This window comes from Gordionus sp. m RMFG-2023, chromosome 4 (assembly GCF_954871325.1).
Source record: "Gordionus sp. m RMFG-2023 chromosome 4, tfGorSpeb1-WG-v2, whole genome shotgun sequence".
NCBI classification, from domain to species: Eukaryota; Metazoa; Nematomorpha; class Gordioida; order Chordodea; family Parachordodidae; genus Gordionus; species Gordionus sp. m RMFG-2023.
In genome coordinates this window covers 22,815,605-22,841,748 of record NC_088778.1, presented here as the reverse complement: position 1 = coordinate 22,841,748, position 26,144 = coordinate 22,815,605, and the positions used below count along the sequence as shown (strand labels likewise).

At 26.5% G+C, this 26,144-nt stretch overlaps 1 protein-coding gene across 1 annotated transcript; it reads right to left on the bottom strand.

Moving 5' to 3' along the window:
- Positions 1-1,105: 1,105 nt before the first annotated feature.
- On the bottom strand, positions 1,106-23,087 carry LOC135929114 (uncharacterized). Its single transcript, XM_065465623.1, has 6 exons — positions 22,948-23,087; positions 18,117-18,903; positions 7,850-8,414; positions 3,409-3,561; positions 2,917-3,061; positions 1,106-2,699 (listed from the first exon to the last, which is right to left on the bottom strand). Exons 2-6 carry the CDS (start codon positions 18,514-18,516, stop codon positions 2,124-2,126), a joined length of 1,839 nt encoding a protein of 612 aa, XP_065321695.1. The 5' UTR covers positions 18,517-18,903; positions 22,948-23,087; the 3' UTR covers positions 1,106-2,123.
- Between the last annotated feature and the right edge of the window lie 3,057 nt (positions 23,088-26,144).

Below are 26,144 nucleotides of genomic sequence, written 5' to 3'. Positions count from 1 at the left end.
ATAATCCATACCATATTATACTCAACGAAGCCTTCATTAAATAGATAAAATCAGTATAAATCAAATTTTTAATCTACATTTTTATTTAAAACATCATATTAAAAAAACTAAAATCCTGTTATGGTGCCCCCGTTTTAAATTATCTAAAAAAATTCTTTAACATTAAAACTTTTTTTATTAAAAAAATACTCATTTAAAATAATTAGTCATATTCTATGATTCAATTTAATACAAAATAAATAAAAACAAAAGTTTACAATATAAAAATGACTTATATTATGGAAATTTAGTATGAGTAGTTGTTCAATTTTAACATAATTGATGGTCTATTTTAAAAAAGAAATTAAAATTTAATCGAAAATATTTTGATGTTAAAATTTATAATTTTTCTCTCTTTTTTTGGATTATATATAATTTTATAAACTCGATACAAATGGACAAATTATAATAAATATAGGCTATTGTTTAATTTATAATTCCATACACAAATATTATGTCAATCGATTTTATAAAGACTATTAAAATAAAATTTGATTAAAGACTATAAAAGAGTATCATATCTAAAATTAATATGGCGTTTCATGAATATTAATACCGAAAAATTTTCAAGATCTACCCACTCTAATGTTTTAAACTTGGCCAGAGGGCCCAGATTTTTTTATTTTGATAATTTAAGACCCGAAGTAGTTTATTTTAAAAATTTGGTCATTTTAAATATGTTAACTTTATATTTTTTAAAATAGTTTCAAAGGGTATTGAATGAAAGTTTAATGATAGATAATTTTAACTGATTAATAATATATTATGATTTTAATAAATTTATTTAAAAAAAAATCTTTTTCGGTCGGGTTTTAACATTTTTAAACCCAGACCGGGCCAGTGTGCTCCTCCAACCCTAGTTACGCTACTAATCTAATATAATTTAAATATTCTTTTTTTAACATTTTGGTATTTTCACAACTACAATTCAACGCCTAAATGATATTCAGATTCAATCAAAACCATTTATTAATTTTAAAAAAATACAACTTTTCAAATTAATGTTCATCTAATATCGATCATGATAAAAAAAAGAATCAAATATAATTAATTTACCCAAATTTTAGCCAATAAAGTTATACATATAAATTGGTTAAGGACGTTATCAAAAATTTTATAAAATTTTAATAAATATTAATCGATGCTATAATATAAAATAATTTTTTATAAATATAACATTATAAATTTTTATTTTTTTAAACGATTTTAGAAATAATTTATTTTCTCATTTATCTCAACTAATTAAATTGCTAAAAAATAAACCATTTTGAATGAATAAAAAACGACGGTTTATACATTTGGTCCTAAAATATTTTAAGGTAATAGCCACAAACGAGTTAAGATTAGTTATGATAATATAATAAACGATTTAAATAACAAAAAAAAATTATTGCAAAATAAAATACTAATATGATACATCAAGCGTCACCCATGATTATAACGATTTGCCTATCATTTTGATATGTTTCCGACAAACAAAAATAATAATACTAAATGGGAAAGAGTTGAAGAGTAATACTGATTAGGGATTTTTTAAAAAATATGCACTAATAATATTTTTGATATGAGATGAAAAGAAAATACAAAATAGTTATATTTTTTCTTATTTTTCCTAGATGTTTTAAACGCGTTATTTTTATAATTTGCATAATAATTTTAACTTTGCAATAATATAATCAATCATAATGTTAAAATAATTGATTTTATAATTAAAAAAAGACATGAAAAATTTGGCTTATTTTCTATTTTACTACCTTTTCATACATATTCAGTCATAGAATGAATATAAATGATTGCCTTATTTTTTTTAGAATTTTGATTTATATAATTAAAGCTAAGAGAACGAGTTGTATTTTTATATATAATTCCTCAATAACAAATTATTATAAACGTAAAAACACTGTTGATTTGATGATTACGTCATTGGGAGTTGTTATAAATCTCACGTGATTATTTTAGATTTAAAAAAAATATGGCTCATAAACCATACATTTGAAGTTTTCAATTTACCTTAAATTTAAGGATCTTATTGTCTAACTTCATATGATCACATTCCAATTATAAATCTCGGATAAGAACATTCATTAAAATAAAATATCGTTTCTAGAAACATCTTTATAATTTCCTTTGCCTTTTGTCGATGAATGCGAAGATGCGAGGAAGTTTGATGATAAGGATGTTTGATAATAAGGTAATCCTTTTGCCGTCCTCTTTTTATCTTTCGTTCCTTTTGTCATGTGTGGAGTTTTAAGATGATTATGATTGTCATTTACCTTTACTGAGGCACTCGTTACACCGAATAATTTTTGGACGGAATTGAGCATTTTAGGACTGGCATAAGTGCTAATAATAGCCGTAGTAGAGAGAATCGAGTTATCTTTGCTCTGACTAATACGCTTAACTTTACGGCTGACCAGCGGTTTATGGATTTTTTCGATAATGGCATTCTTGGTCCCGTTATTTGGTTTGAGTTTGTTGGTTATCGAAGGTGGCGAAGAGGTTGGATCAATTATATCTTTCGATAATCCCGGAACGTAATTGTCCCAAAAGTTTTCGTCACCCAAAACTCTCATTCGATAAAGGAAATAATCGATCATCAGAAGTTCGGTTCCGCGGATATAATGGAAGCTTATCGGGTAATATGAGCAACAGCCAATGCCCTTTGAGAGAAAAATATTTTGAAATAATTTTAAAAAATTTTCTTACTATATTATCTTAGCATCTATTTATCAAGTGCTAAACTCGGGTTAATAAGCAGTGATCTGATGAAGAGAAATATTAACTATTTGTCATAATTAAATATATGAGCAAACTCCCTACCTATTTGTAAGTTCTATTTACTCCTTTTTTCTATTAATTTTATCAAAGTTAAATTACTTTAACGCTTCCGTCCACGTCATATTTGTAATACCAGGCAGGATACGTTCCGGCCAAGTGAGATTTGGGTGGGAATACCAGGAATCTTTCTCTTCCCAAATGGTCCCTAGTGTCAACGGCTTTACATCCTGCCATTTCCAAGCATCTATCATTATAAATATTTTTTGAGTCATATTTTTAAATAATTTTTTAAAAAAATTACATAAAAATAGTTAGTTATTAAATGCAAAATTTTTTAAGAAACGGGAGAAACATCGTAAAAGATAAAATTTTCTTGGGACTCGAGTCAGCAGAATTATGTAGAATTTAATTTTATAAATAAAATATTTTAATATAAATGATGAAAATACATGATCTATAGATACGAAATTGATAACACCATGAGACTTTAATATCTACTAAATATCCATTTATGTTATATAACAAAAAATCTTTGGTTTATCCAAAATAAAAGATATTTAATTATAATAAAATTATATAAATAATCAAAACCTAGCCGTTTTCCAGTCCTCTCCAGCTCCTTTAGGTATACATGTGGGGTAACGTTTGAAGGAGTAGGTGACGAGTAGCTCTACGGCTCGTTTAGTTAAAATGAACCCACTTCCGCCACTCATGTATGTCACATTTTTGCCTCGGAGTATGAACCTTGTTTTTTATAATGCAAAAATTTGGGTATAAAGGATAAAATATATTACATACAAAATATTGTAAAATTAGGGTGTTTTACATAAATATGCAAGGGATATATGTGCCCAGCCCAACCAAAAAAATAATAGAATAAAAATGCAATATATAACATTAGCTCAAAGTAGAGAAGAATGGAATAACCAAATTTAAATACTACATCCATATAATAAATAATTTAAATGTGATTTTGTGTTGTTATAAAATTTTAAATTATTTTTAAAGAAATTATTCATACCTTTTGGCGATAACTAAATACTAAAAATGAAATAATTTAATTTTTTTTAAATTATGTATCCGATTGCAAACTGCTCTTTATCTGACTAGCAGTAATAATTTAAACACGCTTTTATCAATATATCGTTGATTACTTATTATAAAATTTTAACCAAAGTTTGTAAAAAAAATTCAAAGGGAAAAAAATCAAAATAATTTCTTAAAAAATTTGTGATATGCATAAAAATCACAAGAGATTTACTTCTAAAAGATTTTTACTGATCAGTTGGTCCGGATTAAAATAAATGACAAATCTATTCTTTCGGGAATTAGGAAAAAGCAATAGGTAATATTTTATATTAGTTTAAGAAAAAATACGTTTAAATTCATGTTCAAACTCGGAGCTAAAAATATCGGATCAAACCTAAAAGTAAATATATATATAATTCAGAGTTCGGGCTCAAATTAAATTTACAAAGACCCCTACTAACCAGATAATGTTTCCTCATTTTCAGAAACTCTAAATCGTAAAATTAAATCGACGGAAGAAAGAGTTAGAAAAGCCTAAATAATCAGGTGGCGATATGGTCAAGTTAGTCAATATTTTTTAATGAGAAAAAAAACTTAAGTCAGTCTATTTATTTATATCACTGATACTCAAACTCACATTTATATTCATTTCTTTCACCTTTAGTTCAACTTACATAGTCTTCTATCATAAATTTTCGATTTAAAATATAATTTTATTCTTCTTTCTTCTTTCTAAAAAAATATACTCCCTTTTGATCTTTAAAACCTTTTTGTAAATTTTTTATTATTATTTCTTTGATCTCATAAATCTTCTTCAATTCCAATAAAATTCATAGGATTTATTACCGCAAAAAGAATATTCTTTTTTTCCTCAAAATAAATCTTTTTTAAGTTTTTAATAGAAAATTGTAAAAAAAAATTTAAAATAGGAAAGATTAGTATGGAAGCTCGTTTACATTTAAACCAAGATATTTGAATATTCCAAAACCGAATCTATTTTTTAAAATTATCAGATTCGGTCAATAAACTATGTATACTTTAAATTGATGATTCATCAATTAAAACTGTGCATACACGTGGCCATTTTGTGATTAGCACGTCGACGAATTGTCTTATTTATTATTATATGAATTCAGATTAATGTTATTAATCGACGTGCAAACTCAAATTGGCGCTACCGCTGACTCCTATGCTTGGGCACTTTTAAATGTATTTAATGAATGAATCGCCAATCTCCAAATAGATCATTGGGTTGAGCTTAGGCTCCACAACTAGTGTTGTTAAACGGCTCGATTTTTAAAAACCGCTAACCCAATATTTTAGCCTCCGCAAACATACCTTCTATGAGCAAAATCTTCAGGCTCGCATAATATTTTTTGGCTAAAATATTGTTTTTAAAAATCGAGACATTTAACAACACTATCCACAACAAACGTTATGAATAGTTTTGAAAATTCAAAAATTGTTAAATTCATTCAAAGGACGCTAAGTAAATACATAGTTTAGAAATAAGTTAATTCGAATTTTTACAAAAATTGAATAAATATATTTTTTTTAAACGAATTCCTTTTTTATACTTTTCGTCAAAACCCATTAAAAAGATAAAAGTTTACTATGAATTGCTTTTTAATTAATGTACATGAACAGGAAAACATGATTATTTAATGCCTAACACTATATAATATCTCATTAATCGTTTACTTTTTATATTTCTGCAATTTAATTTAGGTGCGATTGAATTTATTAGGTATTTAGAAATGGAAATTATAGAGGATGATAATATTATTGAATCATCATCTTCTTGGGGTGAAAGAATAACTATTGATTTTGAAAATTTGATGGGAAGGGAATCAATATCGATTTCCAATTCTGACCAAAATAGCAATGGACTATCTCCTACAGCAGGCTACATCAGTAGAATGTGAACGGATCTTTTTTAAAGCTAGTTATAAAATAAGAAAAAAACGAATCCAAAGATGGTTCAATCTCTAATGACACTTGAAAATGGAATAATTTTTGATTTTTTAGAAGATAATTAGAATATTTATTATAAATTAGTTTTATAACCAAATATCTATTCACTTTATATATATATATCAAAAACTAATTAAATATGCAAATTAATATTATATTCAATAAATTTGGTATTGGTTTAATATTATTTTGAAATATTAGGCAGTATTAAAAATGATTTGATGGTATAATTAAAATATTGCTAATTCAACACATTTCATTTTTAATAAAATTTAATGATGAATAAAACTTTTATAGCTTAACAAAAAAACATTTTTAGTCCGGCCGGTCCGGTCTAACCTGATTTTGCGGTTCATCGGTACGGTCTCATTTTAGAAAAAAGGACCACGAGACCGTTGTAAACACTAATGCAATGCCTGTCCTGACATAACATATATATATTATTTTGAAATTTTTTTAATGTTTCTTTCTTTAAAAAATATTTATAACTTTGTAAAACCATTCTTGACGTTATGTCAAAAAACTTATTTTAAAAATTCTCAAAAAGTTTCGAAACTTTCAGAAGTTTTTAATTTTTAATAAATCATACGTTAAATTCTGTAGAAATAATATTTTGGACACAGGAATGGGAACCCTTCGGCAAAAAAAAAGTTTGTATTCAGGAATAAAATTTAAAAAAGAGTTCTTGTACAGGGTCGGGTTTAGGAGATATAAAGAAATATTGACTCAAAATACACCATTTTTTTTCATTTATTTTTATACTACATTTATATACACATACATAATTTACAGTAAAAATTAATTAATATTTTAAATGTTTTATTTAATCGTATAGCCTTAACATTTATAATGAAATATTATTATCTACACTACAAAACATAGGCATATCCAGGATTTTATTAAGAGGGAGGAGAAAATACCTATTGAGTGAGTTTTTTCTCCATAAATTTTATTGGAGATCTTTAGGTGCACTTATTGTAGGCTAGGCCTTTGGCTATATCAAGTTTTTATAAAAATAATTTTGTGTTTTCACTTTCTTTTTAGAAAAATGTTCTTTTCTAAAAAATTTTGAATTAGTCATTATTTTAAAAAGTTATTAACTTTAAATAAATTTTCTATCGAATTCTTCCTTATAGATAAATCACTTGGAGAGGGGAAGGGGTGTAGGGGATTTTTATTAACTTAAAATGATATTATTTACGAGAACATGCAAATTTGCGATGTTGGTAATAGGCTCTGCTATAAAATTCCCAATATTTCACTTTCTAAAACTGATATAAAACAAGATAAGTAACACATCCCTATTATATAAAATATTAATAAATTATCATTAATAATAATAAAATATTATTACCTACACTATAAAATTCAAAATATTTCACTTTGTAAAATTGATATAAATAAAACAAGAATACTTATGAATATTTATTTTAAAAAAATTTAAATATTTTTTTTAAGATTTTTTTACAGATATAGAACCTTTGAAACACTCCACTTTTAATAAGGATCAGGGCCCGGGTTTGGATACAGCAAAAATAAGAGGGTTCAGGATCCTGATTCATATCCCTGTATTTTTATATTTAAAAAAACTTATTCATTTTTTTTCGCTTAAAGTTTCGAAAATTTGCGAAATTATTTGATATTTTGGACACAGCTTAATGTTTCAATTTTTTAACAAAAAATATTTAAATTATCAATCATCTGAGAAATATATGTTAATGACTCTTCTTATGCTTCGTACCTGCAATCCATAATCAAAATTTGAACATCTAGCAAATTTTTAGACTGTATAACTTTATTATCAGAATATTCTATGAGATTTCTTTCTTTTTTTCCTTTTGAATATTTAAATCTATTAAGTTTCGGAGAATTCCATTTTTATTTTCATGACTACAAGCGATTTATCAAAAGCAATATAATACAATGATGCCTCAACATGGAGCCCCTAATATTTTTGGTGGAATAGATGTGGTCAATATATAGAACTTTGATAAACATTAAAATTTTTATATTCAAATACTTTTAATACCTGTGCCCATAAAACTCGGGTTGATTGGGATCTTTAGTTTCCAAGTAATCCCTCAAATTTTCGACTATAACATAAGTATCATCATCGGTCTTGTAAAAAAAATCAAAATCCTTGTAATGATTTTCGTATATGTAGGTCCATGCCATACGAGCCTTCTCTGAATTAAGTTGCTTGCTTTCGACAATTTTTCCTTTACCGCTTTTACTATTTTTGCCCTTCGTGCTCCCTGATTTCTTTCCATCCTTTTTTTTGGTATCCGCATCTATACTAGAAGTTTGGTTCCTATCTAAGAGCCCTATAGTAGGAAAGTCCGGGTCACTAAAGGTGCTGAGGTAGAGAGTCAAATCGCATCGGGGACCCCAAGAACGTTTGACGTATACAGTTCGGGTTCGTAAATTGGCTGGATTAGTCAGGACCCAACAAAGAATTTTCCATTTGTAGGTTTTGGGGCTAGGTAGGCTGGAAGAGGAGGCAGGGGATTGATTCTGCGGTTCGTAAGGAAATCTAGGATGTGGAGCAGCAGCAACTTGGCTAAGGTTGATTGAGGAAGAATATCGTTTGAAATCTAAGGGAAAAAAATGAAAATAAATTAATGAAAGATAAAGTGTTCTATTTTTTAAAAGAAAATAATATTTCTAGTTTCTCTGACTGACTAGAGTAGCCTTCGATAATTTCTATCTATAAACCATAATTTTGCTGAAAGTAAAAAAATCGCAGCGGGTTACTTAAATATTTATATATTAAAATTTGGCCTTAACATTCGGGTACGATCCGACTATTGTGATAAAACAGGCAGGACCTAATATAAAAACAGGCAACGGAAGTAATGTCTGTACATCTATAAAATAATATTTTATCAGCTAATATCATAAAAAATTAGCCTATTATTAATAATTTTTTTTTTAGCTAATTCAGTCAAAATAAAAACAAATATATCTGATTGAATGCCGAAAAAAACACTTGACAAAATCTTTCCCGATAAACTTATACCTTTTCCGGAAATAAATTGATCAGAAAATTTATTTTCTAAGTATTTTTAAAATAGGGGTATTTCTGTCCAGTGTCTTTTTGTCGGGCACATTTTGGTTCGACAGGACAAATTGTAGATTTAGTTACTTAATAATAATATATCTTTTGTCATTCATACTCGAATAATATCATGTAATACGAATTATACCAGGACTTCGAACCGAACCTAAACCCCTAGCTGTTAACCGGGGTTAGAAGACATTTTTCTTGAATCTGAATTGAACCCATTTTGAAAAATGGGTTCGGGTTCGGTTCGGGTTCATGCTAATTTTTTTTTAAAATTTATGAAATCGATTATATATTAATTTTTCTATCAACTTTCCTCTCATCTTAATGTTAATTTTATTTTTTCTATCAACTTTCCTATCATCTTAATGTTAATAAATCGAAGGAGACTATATACCTCTATTGTTAAATTATTATTAAAGAGATAAATTGAAATTTTCTTTTTTACATAAACGGGATTCGATCCGAAGATTAGACGTCACATAGGTAGACGTTCTTTCCAACTCAGCCTCCTTCTATCTTAAATTTTGTAATACAAACCTTCTTATATGTGAAACTATATTTTGATAAAGTAGTTTAATTATATCAATATTTATTTTTTTTGGAATCTCCAAGCTTGGGAAAAAAATTTCAAAATTATTATCGGTTGGCCAGGTTTGAGAATTTTTAAAATTATAATGGGTCGGACTAGGCTTGGAAAATATTTTTATAAATTATATTGGGCTGAGCTTAGAAAAAATTTTTCAAATTAATCTCAGCTTGGATCCTTAGGAATTTTTTTATCATTAACTATGGATCAGCCATTGACCTAAAACAATTTTTTTTTGCAGGTCTGGGCTTGGCCTGATCAAAAAACCAAAGCCCATATTTTATTCCAGTTCTTAACTAACAAAATTATTATGATCTTTGGTTGGGGAAATTTTTTCAAAATTATTATGGCCTTGGGCCTTGCTTTGTAATTTTTTCAATATTAAATATTGGGCATATGTGATCAGTAATATTTTAACAAATAATATTGATATAGGTATAAAGTAAAAGTTTTAAATATATTTTGACTCAAAACATAGCATTTACACTTAGTTTTAATGGATTGGGCCTAGCCTGAAGGGGGGGGAGTGTTATAAAGAATAAAAATTGGATATTATTTTCAAATAACAGGTAATAACTATCATAAGAATAAGGAGAAAATTCTCATTCCCCGTCATTTTTGACGGGCTCAGCAATGCTAACGGGAGCTCTGGTACTCTTAGTTATTTTTTCATTTTGCCTATCAAGAAAGACGGGTCATCATAGTTAAAATTAAGAATATCTTATGAGGTGTGATTCACAAATTTACCTCATTTTCTCCTAAATTTTAATATTTTTATAAAATATATTTAGTACCATATACACAAACTAATTACCCCTCAACCCCGTCATTCTTGGGGTTATTAGCTAATATTATAAATTATACAAAGATTAATTATAAAAATAATTTATAATAAATTTTTCATATTATTTTTATATCTCCATATCACACAATTCTTATAAGAGTTCTACCGGTGCTAAATAAGTATTTAAAGTAAGAATCTTTTTTAAAAAAAATAAGAAACCAATAATTTTTGCTTCAATTGTAAATTTAAATTTTTCACTAATAGTCCTGACGCCTGATTTCTATAATAGTATAAATATAATCAATATTGCTGACATTATAATGTATTATGCTTTACTATATTTGAATAGAATATAATATACCCTAAAAAAATAGTTTTTTAATTTAAATTTTCAAAATTAAATATCTTAAAATTTGATTGACATTTCTAAACTCGAACAGAGTCCATTTTTGGCAAACCCATCTTGAATTTAACAAATTTAAAATTTTAACTGGTTTTGAACTCAAAGCCGAACCCGGTTAAAAAATTTCACAGGTTCGAAGCCCCGAATGACATAATACGCCTATTAGGCGGCTACTATACATTTAATTTTAAAAATAATTTAAAAAATTTCAATTATTTTCTTATACACACAAACCATATAAAAAAATGTTCTAATTAATAATTTGATTTGAATCCCCACCCTGAGCATTTGTCAAATAAAATAAAAATCGTAAAAAACAAAAATTTTATAATGTACCTTAAAAAAAATTTTTTAAACTTTCATTTCAAAATTTAAGACAAATATAAAAAAAATCCGGTATTACGATTTTCAACTTAATAATTAATAATATATATAATTTGGTCAAATGATAGTATATGGATTAACAAGGGTGTCCGAAGCTCAGTGGCATAAATTTTTTTAGATCTAAGATCGGCCTCAGAGCGAATCTGTATAAGGCTTTAAAGAGGAAAAAATCTTTCATTTAAAATATTTATTCTCGCATAAATGTTTTTAATTAAATTTAAATATACAGCAATAACCTTGATAATTTGTTATCTATTTTATTTTTGAAATAAGGGCAAGAGGTAGCGACTGAGTCATTTATTATTTAATACTAAAATATTCCTCAACTCTTAATTTCTTTTTTTTAAACTTTCCTTATTTTGTTTTAAAATTCATCTTATTGTGTTCAGTTAAGAGTCCTATAAGGATCAAGTCAGTTGTGACATAAATCAATAAAATTTAGGGCCGGCCCGTGGCCCGAAAAATGTTAATGTTATATTTTCTTTCCTATCTTTATTTTTTGTCTGCTTGAATATCACAAATATTAGTGATCTGCATCGGGGCCTAATTTTTCAGGCCCGGGAGGAATTCTATTTTTAAAAAATAGGAATGGTTCAAAACCCGTTAATACCTTATACTTTAAGAATAAAATAGACTATAAAATAACTATTCTAAATCTCATATTTCTTCCCTATAAGATTTTTAAAGAATTTGGACCGCTAAAAAAATTTACAGGCCAAAGATGATCGATTTTCAGATCTTTAATTGAATTAGGCAAAAAAAATAATAGGAAGGAATTACAATATTAATAAATTTTTTGGACCACCGGATGACCCTGCAAAATTATAAGATGTTAGTCATGTATCTCGTAGGGATAATTATGTTCAGGAATTTTAATTATGAAGTTGAGGGAGGGGGCATGACGCAATATCGTTACAAAAAAGCTATTATCATTTGAGTAAAATTGGGTGGAGGTAGTGGGTTTCCTTGATTTTTTTGCAATTTAGATTTGAATTTGCTTTTTTAAATTTTGATTTGGTGAAGGGTAAGATGTGGTAATCGTAATTGGTTTGGGAAGGGGGTGTAAGAGTCCATGATTAAAAAGGGTTTAGTTTAAAATATAAATTGCTTTTTTAAATTGAATAAGACAAAAGTGACGTCACAGTTGGAAGGACTCTAATGTTAGGTAATTTTTTAAAAGTAACCAATCAATTGCAAGTCATCTCAGAATACCATCGAGAAACAAAGGTCATGCCATCGGGCCTTAACGGACAATGTAACTAAATCAAGGGGCTCAAGAATAATTTTGTCAATTTTAGTTATGGGTGGCGGCATTTGGAAAATTTCCGGAGTATGACCTGTAAGGTTCGATGGGAAGTTATAAAGGTGAATCAGAAAGATTTCACATCTCAAGAGGAGGCCTGAAAATGCGGAACTGCTTAAATTCTGAGTGATATTAATTTTTTCCTGTTTATATAATTTAATAGCATTTCTTCTCGCCTACTTAAATTTATATTTAATCATATATTACATATTCTCGGTTTGATATAAGTCTTTGATGTTCAAAAATAATATATATCCAGACTAACTTATCTTATATAAATCAATATAAATAATTTGATCGCTTCCATAAAAAACAATATTATTATTAAACGTCAATATTTTTTTATTTCTAAAAATTATACCTATTAAACAAATTATTCGTTATTCGATTCGAATTTTACGAATAAAGAAAATGTAATCTGTCAAATAATTTTTTTTTTATTATTCGATCGAATTATTCGAAATATTTTGTAAATATTCGTAAATATTAAAATTATTCTTAGGTATTTAACATGATTATTTTAAACCTTTTTCCAGAGCTATAAATCACTTTTTAAAATTTATTCATTCTTGAAAATATTTTGAAAGAATTTATCAAATCGAATTTTCGACGAATCAAATAAAATAGTTGTTTTTATTATTCATGCGATTACGAATAAGAAATTATTTCAATCAAATATGAATATGCAATACTACTTTTTCAGAGGACAAATTGCTATGAACATAAATCCATGTATAAATTAAAAACAGAGAACATATTGGTTTTAAATATACTTTTTTTATGAATAGTATATTTATTAAATTTTATTATTATAACATGCTCCTTGCTGTTACTATAATTATAATATAATGGAAAATCGTTTCACCTTTATCAAACTAATAAATAAAAATATAAAACCAATTAAATTTTAGGGTAAATATATCCCACAATAATTTGATCTATATTGCAAAATATTAAGATAAAAAAAATGTTATAGTTTGCTAATGTAACAAATTTTTAAAACTTTATGTATTTTTTTGAATTTGAACGTTGTCATGACATGATGTAATTAATTGAAAAAGTAAATGTGGATTCAGGGCAAGATCTACCAAATATTTAATTTAAAAACAAAGGCCTTTAGTTGGGTCACTGACTAGATATAGCAGCTGCTGTATTTAGGCAAGTAATTTTGATTAAAATCAACGTCTACAACTAAAATATTTCATGTATCCCTCATGAATCAATACAATTGAATGGCAAATATGGCTTAGAGGATCAAATACATAAACTAAGAGAGGAGGCACAGCACGCTATTTCGACAAGAATTCGATTCCCGATGGGAACCTTATTTTTTGAAATAAACATATCAAGTCAGTAGATTAGGAAATGAGATAGAGTTTATATATTAAAAAAATGGTAATGATTATTAATAAATTAAACTAGCATGCAAATCTGACAGGGCTTAAAGATATTTAGGGCATGACTAGGCTCAAAAAATAAAATAAAATGATGTTTTCTCGTGTATCTAAAATGAAAATGATAATTTTTGTGATAAGGATAAAGCAATTAGCATTTTTTCTAACGCATTTATCTTCATAAAAAAGAGTTTTAATTGATATTTTTATTTTGGGTCGGGCTAGGGCCTAAAAAGAGTAATTCAGGCTAAGGGCTTAAAAATTTTGGGCCGGGAAATGCCGAAAAAAATATAAATTTGTACACCTCTAGCTTAACAAGATACTTAATAATATAACATTAAAAAATGGAGGGAAAAATATATAATTGTTAGATGATACTGCGCTATCAAATTCATATTTTGTATTCGTGATTTTCGGAAAGCGACTGGGACCTAGTTGATAAGAGCATCTATCAGATGGTTCTGGGTTCGAATCCAGAGGATCATTTTTTTTCTGAAGCAAGCTTTGTGGTTCTGAGGGGATGATACAAAATATATCAAACTCGACCACGAGATTCCGTTAATATATAATAAAAAATAAGTGAATCTTATTGTATTTTAATAAATATAGGTTGGTGTTTAGCAAATTAGGTCGCTATTTAGAAAATTGCTCTATGTTGACTTGATAGTATCTATCATTAACTTATAAATAGCGGTACGATATAAAAAACTCCAGGTTAACTCATGGGACTTTATTTTAAATAGAACATTTATATAGTATCATTTGTGTTTTTTTAAAAATGATGTAAGAATAATAATTTTTTGTTGTGTTGTGGTAAGATATTGTTGCGGGAGGGGGATAAAATAATAAATGCCGCGTTTTTAAAATGGTACATAAAACAAACAAAAAATTATTAAAGTTTAACTACCTTCTTATTTTTCAAAAAGGTAAAAAATAAAATTTTGAAAGTAATATATAACATTAATAAATTACGTTGGGTATTGTATTACATTTATAGTGACGTTATTAAAAATAATCATAAAAATTTTATGGCTTTTTTATATCAAAATTTAATGAAGTCATTGTTTAAAGTTTAGAGAACTTTAACAGATGTTCTATCAATTTGTAAGTGTTCTAGTTATCAATAGCTAGTTACATTTTTGGTAAAATATAGCTAACTAATTACAATTGAAGATATAACTAACTAGTATATTTTGTGGAATGTAGCTGTTACTAAGTAAATAATTAGTTACCTTTTAAAATATGCTAAATAATATATTATATCTTATATTATAATAATTTCTTTCTAAAATTCCCTATATAACATAAGCTAAATATAGGAGCATAGGCAGTGCCCCACCCCCTCCCGTAGCAAATTTTTTGAAAAAATATAAGGTTTTCATGAATTGAATTGCATTGCAAAGTATTCTATTTCAAATAGGTTATATTCTATTTTAAATATTAACAAAAAGTTAAAATTAATTTAAATATTTATTCCTTTTATATTAATATTTTATTTCAAGAAAATTTAGTTTATTTTTTAAACCTTAAACACTTATAAATATAAGATTTTATCAACCAAAAAAATATTGTATTTAATTTATCTCTACTAGTAGGCAAAATTTCTTGTGTATGAAATGTTCAGATATCCAAATAGACAGAATTTGCTAGTTATAATGATTTCTAAAACTTCTTGTGCTATAGAAAGAAAGAAAATGCAAAATGCATGCCAAACAAGATGGAGCCTTCGACATTAAGCTCATCTTATTTTGAATGCCCTGGGAGAAATATGATAGCCTGATAAAGATATTTCACCAAATTTTTAAATACAATATTTCTATGTAATATTTTTCAAAAAAATAATATGGATTTGGCTGAAGTTATGAGAATCGCGAATATTGTTATATTACAACTTAAAAAACTAAGAATATCGACCAAGAATTTCACAAGATTTATGTGATTGTTGAGGCGAAAGCGAAATTATATGATTTAGAAATTCACAAGCCTTGACTTTGACCTAGACAATCTTCTCAATTGAGGATTATCCAAATTACAAATACTATTTAAGTTTTATTTGGAGGATATAAATGCATCTGAGGCCAAATACTTGAATTTAAATTTTGGTATGTAAGATTAATTTTAGTAGACAATCCTCCAAGAAACAATGTGGAACAATTGCATTATTTAAAATGTATATTGAGATTTTCCAAATATATTAAAATTACTGTATTTTGGTAATGATACCAATTAGTGCAAGATGCGCTTGAATGAATATAAATTGATATGATTATAAACTAGAAGTAGTATGGTATGATTAGTCTTAAGAGTTTTACGGAACCAATAATTTGAGCCTAACCATAAACTTTAATATAAAAAAAGAATAGAACTTTTCCCCATATGCCACCCAGAGGCCCTTCATCTAATGACTCACTGATGGCTAAAATATAAAATGGATACTGACTATGCTTAATGAATAAGAGGGTACTACCTACTTTCAATGTTGCAACATTTTTTTAAAATAAATTTATTGAAAAACGAGCAATATATCCTGGAAAGAAATGGTAATTAATAGAAGCAATATTACAATATATTTGAATGGAAGTTTATGTTTAAAAAATAATTAGGTTTGGTGGTTAACCATTATAATTAAATTATATCGAAACACACTATATAAAAACTCAATCGTAATTATACTATTACATTAATTAATATTTTTCTATTATATTCGTGTCAGTATTTCTGTTAATTTCGTAATAATATTGTATACCATGAAAAGTTTCATTTTATATAAATGAATAACTATGGATACATCTTTATTTATAAGTTCATATGAATTTGTTTCGAAATATGCCATAAAAAATTAGTTTATGATTAAATTATTGCTTTATTACTATAAAGCTGGTCAACAAAAATAATTTATTTTTTTTAGAAAATTATAAATAATATATAAGGGCTGAGATCCCGAACTCTCGAGATTTTTTTAACTAAACTAAAAATAGTGTTGTTAAACGGCTCGAGATTTTTAAAAACGGCTAACTCCATATTTTAGCGAAAGCCTATACATTGAGATTTGCTAATAGATGTCCAAATCTTTGTGTCATCTATGAGCAAAATATTCAGTTTTGGTAATATTTTTCTGAATGATATATTGAGTTAGCCGTTTTTAATATGCTCAAATTGAACCGTTTAGCAACACTAACTAAAACCTAGCCTTTTTTTCATGACCACGTTTTGTAAAATTTTATATCATCATAAATAATATAATAATGTTGTATTCAAATATGAAATCCACGGGGATTCGAGATCGCTTTGTATTAAATCATTCGCCGATGGCGATTCTTAAATTTTAAAAAAAATCTGGTTTAACCGAAAATGCATTCCATTAGCTCATTAATTTTATACATTTTAATTTACATGAAAAATCAAAATTAATAATTAAACGGCGAAACTGTTTTGAAATTCGTAGTGTGTGGTTGCTCTATATATGCTAGAATACATTTCCGGTTAGATCAGATTTTTTTCAATTTTAAAAATCGCCTTCAGGGATTCCATATCTCAATACGATTTATATTTTAGGGATTCTAATTTTTTGTTGGTTAGATTTTGTCAGTTGGAAACCCCTCGTGTTTAAAACATGATTTGATTACTTTGATAATTCATAAATGTGTCAAATCAAAGATATAACTTGTATGATGGATGATTATTTCTTCTCGGGGATTTAATTTCAATTATAAAAGAGATTTATTAAGTAGTTTGGTTATCGATTTGTTCAGAAGTTAAAATTAATTCCCTCAAATCATCATTTACCAAACACGAAATAAAACAATTGACACTCACATTATTGACTTTTAGAATGTGGTTTCTAAAGTATTATTATATTGAATTCGATAATCCTACGTCCAAAGTTGAAATTCTTTTCATTATTGGGGATATGAAATCCGTGGGGATTCGGAATCCTTGATTTTAAATCATTTACTCAGGGCGATTTTTAGATTTTGAAAATTTGATTTTACAGGAATTGTATTTCGGCATGTGTAAATAGAGTACCCAAACTGTAAATTTCAAACAATTTTGCACTAATTTATATTAATTTTTATATGGATTTTTCATATAAAATAAAAAATACCAAAATGTCTATGGCTGAAATTTATAGGGTAAATACTCTACACATGCTAGAATACACCGGTTAAATCGGATTTTAAAATTTTATGAATCGCCCTCGGTAAAGGATTTAAAATCAAGAGATTCCGAATCCCCACGGATTCGATATCCCCATACGACATAAATATAATCTATTTTTGAATTGTCCAACAAACAACTTAGGACATTTGCATCAAAAATAGCTTAAACCCATAGGAAAGTAAAAGTTAATATATAAAATTAGATAATTTCTTACCATACTGATCTATGAAATCCCCTCCTTTAACGTTTCTTCCATTGGCGATATCCGAGTTACCTGCTGAAGATTGTACGGAAGACGAAAATTTGTGCAGCAGTCTAAGCGGCGAAAATTGTCCTCCTCCTAAGAACCAGTTGTTACTGCTAGCGTGGGGGGATCTTCCCTCCCTATCTTTAATATCAGCGCCGCTCTTGAGATTATTATTAAATTCATATCGCAAAGGATTTTGCTGGGTCCAGTAGAGACTGTGAGTCACGGAAATCAAAGAGGGATATCGATTTGAAGTTGAGTAGTAAGATCCCTTGAGAATTATGAAGTAGGCAAATAGGAGGGTCCCGCAAAGGAAAGATATCGCGGTAACGTACTTATTTCTCAGTCTATTACGAGCTGACCACATAGACTGTTAACATATTTATTGATTTTTTTTAAAATTAACTTTTATTTTCCGATAATTAAAAATGTATCTATTAAGCAGCGCTCTGCAATTAGGTTCAGTAAAAACTATTCGCTCCGCTGTTTTTACAGCTAAATAGTTGATTTACGCTTCATATTTTGTTTTGTTTCGCCTATACCGTTATCGATTCTATTTAAACCTTCTATAACAATTTTATTGTTTTTTTTTGTTTAAACTTATTTTTTTTACTAAGTTGATATAAATAATAGATTTGTGCTATAGCCTAAAGGCTATAAGATATTTACGAATAGTTTAGCTTTTAGTTTTGTTGGGTGGAGAAAAATGATAATTTCGCTATGAGAATGAGATGTTTGACCATCCAGTAAGTATCTATCAATGAATATGTTTTTTTAAATAAATGAATTAGTTAAATTAAGCAATAATATATTTACGGTAAAAATTTAGCCAATAAAAAAATTTCATTGTTTATATATCACAAAAATTGAGATGACACACATTTTTTTTAAAAAAACTTTTCATAAGAAATAAAGAGAAATTATTTATATAATTCGTTATTTTACTTTTCCTCGTAAAAAATTATAGAAGAATTTATTTAAGATAATGGTCAAATTGTCCGTATTATATTACAAATAAAAATTTAATAATACATTAAAATGAAAATATAACATTCAAATACAAATAAAAGATTGATAAGAATGAGATTGTCCATCTCCGTAGAGTTCGTACATGGTTTTTAATACCTATGTAATAAAGGTAAAAAAAATCATTTTTTTACAAATTATCTGTAAAGTTTAAACAATTAAAAAGTATGTTATGCATCGTTAATTTTGAGTGTATTATTTTTTCTATCTTTCAAGATAATGTTTAAAAATAATTATAAAATAACGATTCGTCTGGTTGTTTTATATTATAATTTTTAGATTTCTAAATGGGGGACGTCGAACCTAGCACATATAGGCAAATAATTTACTAATTTATAACTTATTTTTCAAGCTCGAGCTAGACTCGCCCCGGTTTTAAAATTTTCTAGAATCAAGCCATCCCCAAATTACTTTGAATTTCTAGCCGACTTGCAGGGATCTAGTTAGGGGAAACATTTTGAGCCCGATTTAGTTCAAGATGAGATTAGCAAAAATGCGGGGGAAAAAATAGGTTTCGTTTTGTTCAAAATCCTGTCGTAATTGTTGTAGTAAATAAAGTTTATGTATTAATTATTTTTGATGAAGTGTCAATAATATATTTTCGATTAAATAAAAATGATATATATTTTATCCTTGTTCTTCATTTTGTGATTATATTTTTGTGTGCGTGAGGAACTGAAATAAAGTAAAACCTTTTAGATATTTTCTGACTTTCCTCATTTTTGGCTCAGATCTCATCAATGGTTAATACTAATATAATATTTTGTGTTCAAACCAATTGCTAATATAGTGGCCCAGAGTGAAGATTATATTCTAGAATAATAGAATATTTCAAATCACATTGAACAAATTGAAAAAGAAAAGAAGAAAAATAACTTATTTAATTTATTATTAATTCGGTAAAAAAAATATTAATAATTTTTTAAAAAGAATTGAATCATAATATGAAAAATGTGAATGGTCCAAAAATATCATAGAAAAAAAAATTAATTACATATTGGAAAAAGTTACTTATTATGTGATTAAATGATAAAACCCTGCTAATATAAAATAAGTAGGAAAAGTGTTCATAAATAAAATATAAGTGTCCTTAAAGAACAATTTATGTAAAAACTAAATAAATAGGATATTACGAGATTGGTTTAGCGAGGATAATACACGAAGGTTGTAACTTTTAAAAATTTTAATATTTTATTTTTTCCATTTTTAAAACAAAGAAATATATTTTAAATAAAAAATTCAAACTTTTCCTTGATAAATTTTTTAATTTTAAAAATGATAAATTTAAAAAATAAGTGGATTTTGGTTTTGCGTGCGTCCTTTGACAATTTTAGGAGAATCAGATAAATCATAAATAAAATTAATCATATAAGTTATTGATATCTTTCATTTTAAAAGCCGAAAGGATTTTAAATATTAATTTAATTTATTTTTGGGATTATATTTTTAGTTTTTTTGATTTTTTATAAGTTGGTGTATATACATATATACGTTGATTAAGAAATGAATATTGAAATTATTATATTTTGTTATTCTGGGTTGAATCTTTGCAATTATATCTATTTAATGGGATTTTTTGATTAAACATCTGACGGGTGTGTTCTTAAGTATTTTTCGGGCAAATGAGTGGAACGGCTTTATATTTATTAAAAGGTAAACGAATAAAGGCCAATCCAACCAATAAAATAATTTTTAAACAGTGGGCGGGTGTATTAAACAAATTTTTTAAATAGAGGGACTGGCGGATAAATCTAAAAAAAACTATGGATATGCAGGTTAAAAAATATTTATATGGCCTGGAGGGTCTTCGTTTAAAAAATCCCTCCCATTGCAGACCTTTTAGTGTTGATAGTATCATATATGTTAAGCTGTGTAGCTGAAAACCTTGGGTTAATTTTGTTTTGTCATTAAATCGAACCAAATATTTGTTTCTCTATTAAAATTAATCGCTTTCTTCGCTTTTAAGTATTATTTGTGTTTCTATGGATATCCTTATTAAAACGGAATTAAGCGATGCAATTAATGAGCCATGATTTGTTCTTTTTCCACTCGCTTGGCCAGGCCATATGGCCGCCTATGATAACGTCGTCTTCCTTGATAATCAAAATCGGATTTCGATATATAATATAATATGAAATAAATAGGCGGAATAAACAAATGAGCGAATAAAATTAATAAATTTAGCACTTTTTACACTATAAATATAATATTACAATGTGTAATCACAATCAATACTTTTAACTTTTATAATTAAACTAATTATTTAGTACTTATATTAATTATTAAGAAATTGATTAACTGCCCAAACCTGGTATCTTTCAGATTTTTCTGATTTTAATTTTATTTATGATGAACAGACAATATCTAATATAATTTATGAAATTAGTTGGGGTTGGTTAATTATTGTAAAATTGATAAATATTTTTTAGCTTATTTCTGTCAGACCCATACCTAAAAATTATATATATTAAAAATAACGAGTAATAACTACCTCAGTCATCACAAGCGCGTTCTGCATAGATAAATGTTTAAGCATAAAAAATTATGTTCTGCTTTAATTTTTTTAAAAATTAATTTAAGTCAACTTAGGATGAAAAAAAATTAATAAATATTACAGCTTCAGGATATGAAAATCATTATAAAAACGTGATTTAAATAAAAAAAATCTTTATTAACCTTATAATTTTACATACAATATTCTTATATCTAAACTTACCGTAGTATAATAATACGTGGGTATAAAATTATAAATATTTATTATTTAATTTATTTAAATTTCTGTAAAATCAAAAATAAACGAAAAACACAGTTGACTAAATAAGATAGATAAAAAATATATTTTTTTTATTAAACATTTCAAAAAATAATCGCTTACTTTAAAAGGGTTTATTATTTAGATAGCTTGGCAACTAGAGAAAAGATTTAATAAGCTGAGTCAAGCCCCCCCCCCTTTACAACAAAACCAAACCTAGGTTAAATTCTGGTTGAAACCATTTTTGGAACATTTACAGGAATGAAAATAATTTAGTAAATGTTTTGTTGGAAACGAGATTTGAAAATTAACATTTTACTTAGAAAAAAAATTAAACCCAAAATATTTTTTAGGGATAATTTTTAATCTGTAACAGAGATTTGCAAAGCCTGGCCCGTCCAAAAGTTCGGCCTAAAAAATATAAGATAGATTGGCCGGGCAAAAAATCCAATAGACTGGGATAATCTTAATTTTTTTTATCATTTTTGAAAATATTTTTAAAGAACTTAATTTTCCAATCGAATAATGTAAATATTTAATTCGTTATTGTAGGTAGAACTAGTTCTGAGTCCCCGTATAATAATAAATTAGATATAAATAGTGTTATTAACATAGGCGCCGACTTCATAGGGACAGGGTTCTCGCCTGCATTGAAATATTCCACAAAATAAATAATAGTGACCAATATTTAAAACATCTAATTTTCTTAAAAAATTTTACAGTCCCCATAGAAACTTGTATAAAAGCCTCTGGTTGTTAAACAGCTCGATTTGAGCCGATTTTTAAAAACGGCTAGCTGAATATTTAATCCAGAAAAATATTAAACAAGCCTGAAGATTTTTATAAGGTTAGGACATCTATTAGAGAAATCTTTCAGGCCTTGGGCAATATTTTTTTTGGCTGTAATATTGAATTTACCATTTTAAAAATAGACACAAATCGAGCAGTTTAACGAAACTTAAATATTGCCAAATAGTCTTATTTACTTATTTTAATTCTCAAAATATAATTATTTATTACTTTAACCGATCCTAATGCAGCGCATTCAGTAAAAGAGAAAATGGATGATTATTAGAAGTTTTATATATTAGGCCTTATAAATATGATATGCTTCTCCAGATGTGGAAAATACTCTTAATAAATTTTTTCGGAACTTAGTAAAAAAAAATATAATAAAAAAAATTTCGAAAAAAAGAAAGATACATTTGAAATTTCAATCATAATAGAGAAAACAAATGTTTAAAAGTTTTTATTTTTAGATTTCTAATTAAAAAAAAATCCAAAAAAAACAAGAACATATGTTCCCAAAGGCGAATTCAATTTATTTCTCTTTGAGAGGAAATCTGTAATAACTTATGCAATTCCAAAAAGGAATATACATCAACTTCCGTAATTTGAGAATTTTGCAAGCAGTCTGAGAAAGAAGCTCAGTTTTGAGAAATTTATTATTTTATATAGTAGAATTAGAATTACTTGCTATGATGCTGAGAGCTGATTCTATTTTTTTTTACTTTCATAATGCGGAGATATGTAAAGATGTAAGCCATAAGTTTCTTTTACAAAGGATTTGAGCAAAGATTTGTTTAAAGGTAACTGGCTAACAATAACTAGTAGTTACATTTTTGTCAAAATAACTAAACTTTTGAAAAAGTTTTTTACTAGTTAATTTTTAAAATTTGTTAATATACATTTTCCCAAATTTAAAAAACTGTTTATTAAATATAATGTTTAACATAAGCTCATGTAGAACGTTGTTTAGTCTAGGGAAGTTAATTCTTAGAGAAAAACCAACACGCCTTTTAGGCACCAATTTTGAAAATAGGTTACTGATAAAGTCAAATTAAAATTTAGCAAGAACTTTCATGAAAAGGCAAAATTATAATTATATTATTTATATATTTATTTGGTACATACAAATCTATATTACATATTTTTTTCAAAGCAAAGTATTCCTTTATTTAATGCAGAGACCTGCAGGCCCGGCCCTAAACCCGGCTCGGGCAAGGCCGGGCCGTATTTTAAAGTTTTTAAATATACCCGGGCCGGGCCGGGCCTAAAAATTTTTTTTTTTAACATATCCGGGCCGGGCCTAAAAATTTTTTTAAAATATATCCGGCTTAATATTTTTTATAAAAATTTTTACATTATGAGTTAATGGTTATAAGATTATATTATATTATAGTTATGATTAATATAATATTGGGTGATGGTTAACACTACCTAACAACCCACAGATCGATCTAATTATTAATTTCCTGCAAATTTATTCAAAGTATTAATATATTTTTTAATAATTCATATCTAAATTTTTACAACATATTTTACCAAAACAATCAAATAAAGGAATATCTTAAATAAGCCCCAATATTCAAGTATTATTAATATATTTTTTTATAATTCATATCTAAATTTTTAGAATATATTTTACCAAAACAATCAAATAAAGGATTATCACTTCTTAAAGTTTGTAATTGATTTTACTTAATATAAAGCATTTTTTAATTGAAAAATTTGTTTTACACAAGTATCATTTTATTTCTCTTTTTCTCTGTCCCAAATTCAAGCAATTACGTATGTAGTCAGGGACAGATCGCAAAATGACGGAAAACTATATAAAAGATTATATTAAATTACAAGAGGCTCAGGAAGTAAATGAAATACCATCGACCAGTCAAATTATGACTGTTGTTAAACAAACTGAATCGTTTTATGACAAATGGGGCGATGGTAATTCTGGTAATATGCCAATACCCGATGATGAATATTATAATTACATAAATAATAGATAAAACATTTAAGGTGGATAATTTGTTAGAGTGGTGGGCGGCTCATCAAAGCGAATTTCCAATTTTAGCAAAATTGGCAATTCCTGCTTTAAGTGCAAGCTGTGAGCGGAATTTTTCCACTACTGGTAGAATTGAAGAAAGAAGAAGTAATCTTCAACCTGAAAAGGTAGATATGCTTCTCTTTCTTCATGATAATTTGTGAATTTTTAATATCTTTCTTGAGTATAGGGTTTCGTCAATCATGCTGGTTTTTTACTTTGCAAACTGTCAAATATTTATTGCATTTATTATATTTACCTTGAGTCATGAAAGTTTTTAATCCAACATTTTTCATTATTTTTTTTTACAATATTATATAATACAATTATCTTCTTTTGTTAAAAATTTATATTATAAAATAAATTATATTAATATTGTGCAATTAGATTATATTTTCAAAATACTATTTATTATACATGCATTTTTTTAAATAGCGATTTATTTTTATTTTATAAATTAAATAGTAAATTATACAATATATTATATTCTCAAAATATTTTCCATTTTTATAAATTAAATATTAGTTTTATTTTTTTTAAATGTAATATAAAATAAGTATATGACAAATATTATTACCATTTTTATGAATATTAGTTTTATTTTTATAAATGCAATATAAAATATAGTATATACTCAAAATATCCATTTTAAATAATAACAGTTTTATAATTTTTATAAATTCAATATAATATTCTCAAAATATTAGTTTTTACATGTATTTTTTAAATAATAAACGATAATACTCGCTGAAAAACATGGTAAAATACCTCATAGGTGAATTTTTGTATATACCAGGTCGAATATAATTTTAAAAAATTCCGAGCCGGGCCTGAAATTTTTAAATCCGGGCCGGGCCGTGCAAATGGTACCTCTGCAGGTCTCTGATTTAATGTGTTCATTTAATTTCCTGTATTTAATTTATATAAAAAAAAATTTCTACAAAAGGATAGGTTAGATAAATTTTGATAAAGTTAAATTGCAATGTATAACTTTAATTTTGAAATGTTAATACTAAATAGTAACTTTTGAAAAAATTTAAAATAGGTATCCATCCCAATTGGAAATTTAAATGCTAATATTAGTTACTCTCCTATCTATTTAACGCTCAGTCATATCAGAACAGTTATTAGTGGCAGTTCAGAACTCTCTAAACTCCAAAGTTTTAATAACGCAATTGATTCGTACTCAGTCCCTCCAAATATAATAAAAAATAATATAATTTTAAATAAAAGAAAATAATGTTTCAGAATGAATATACGTAATGAGCCAAAGATAAGCTTTTTGAAAATGGGAGCATTTGTTTTTTTTATTAATTCATATAAAACTTATAATTGTTATACTAATTCTTTAATTATTTTTAAAAAAATACGAAAATTTTATCTTTTGTAATAT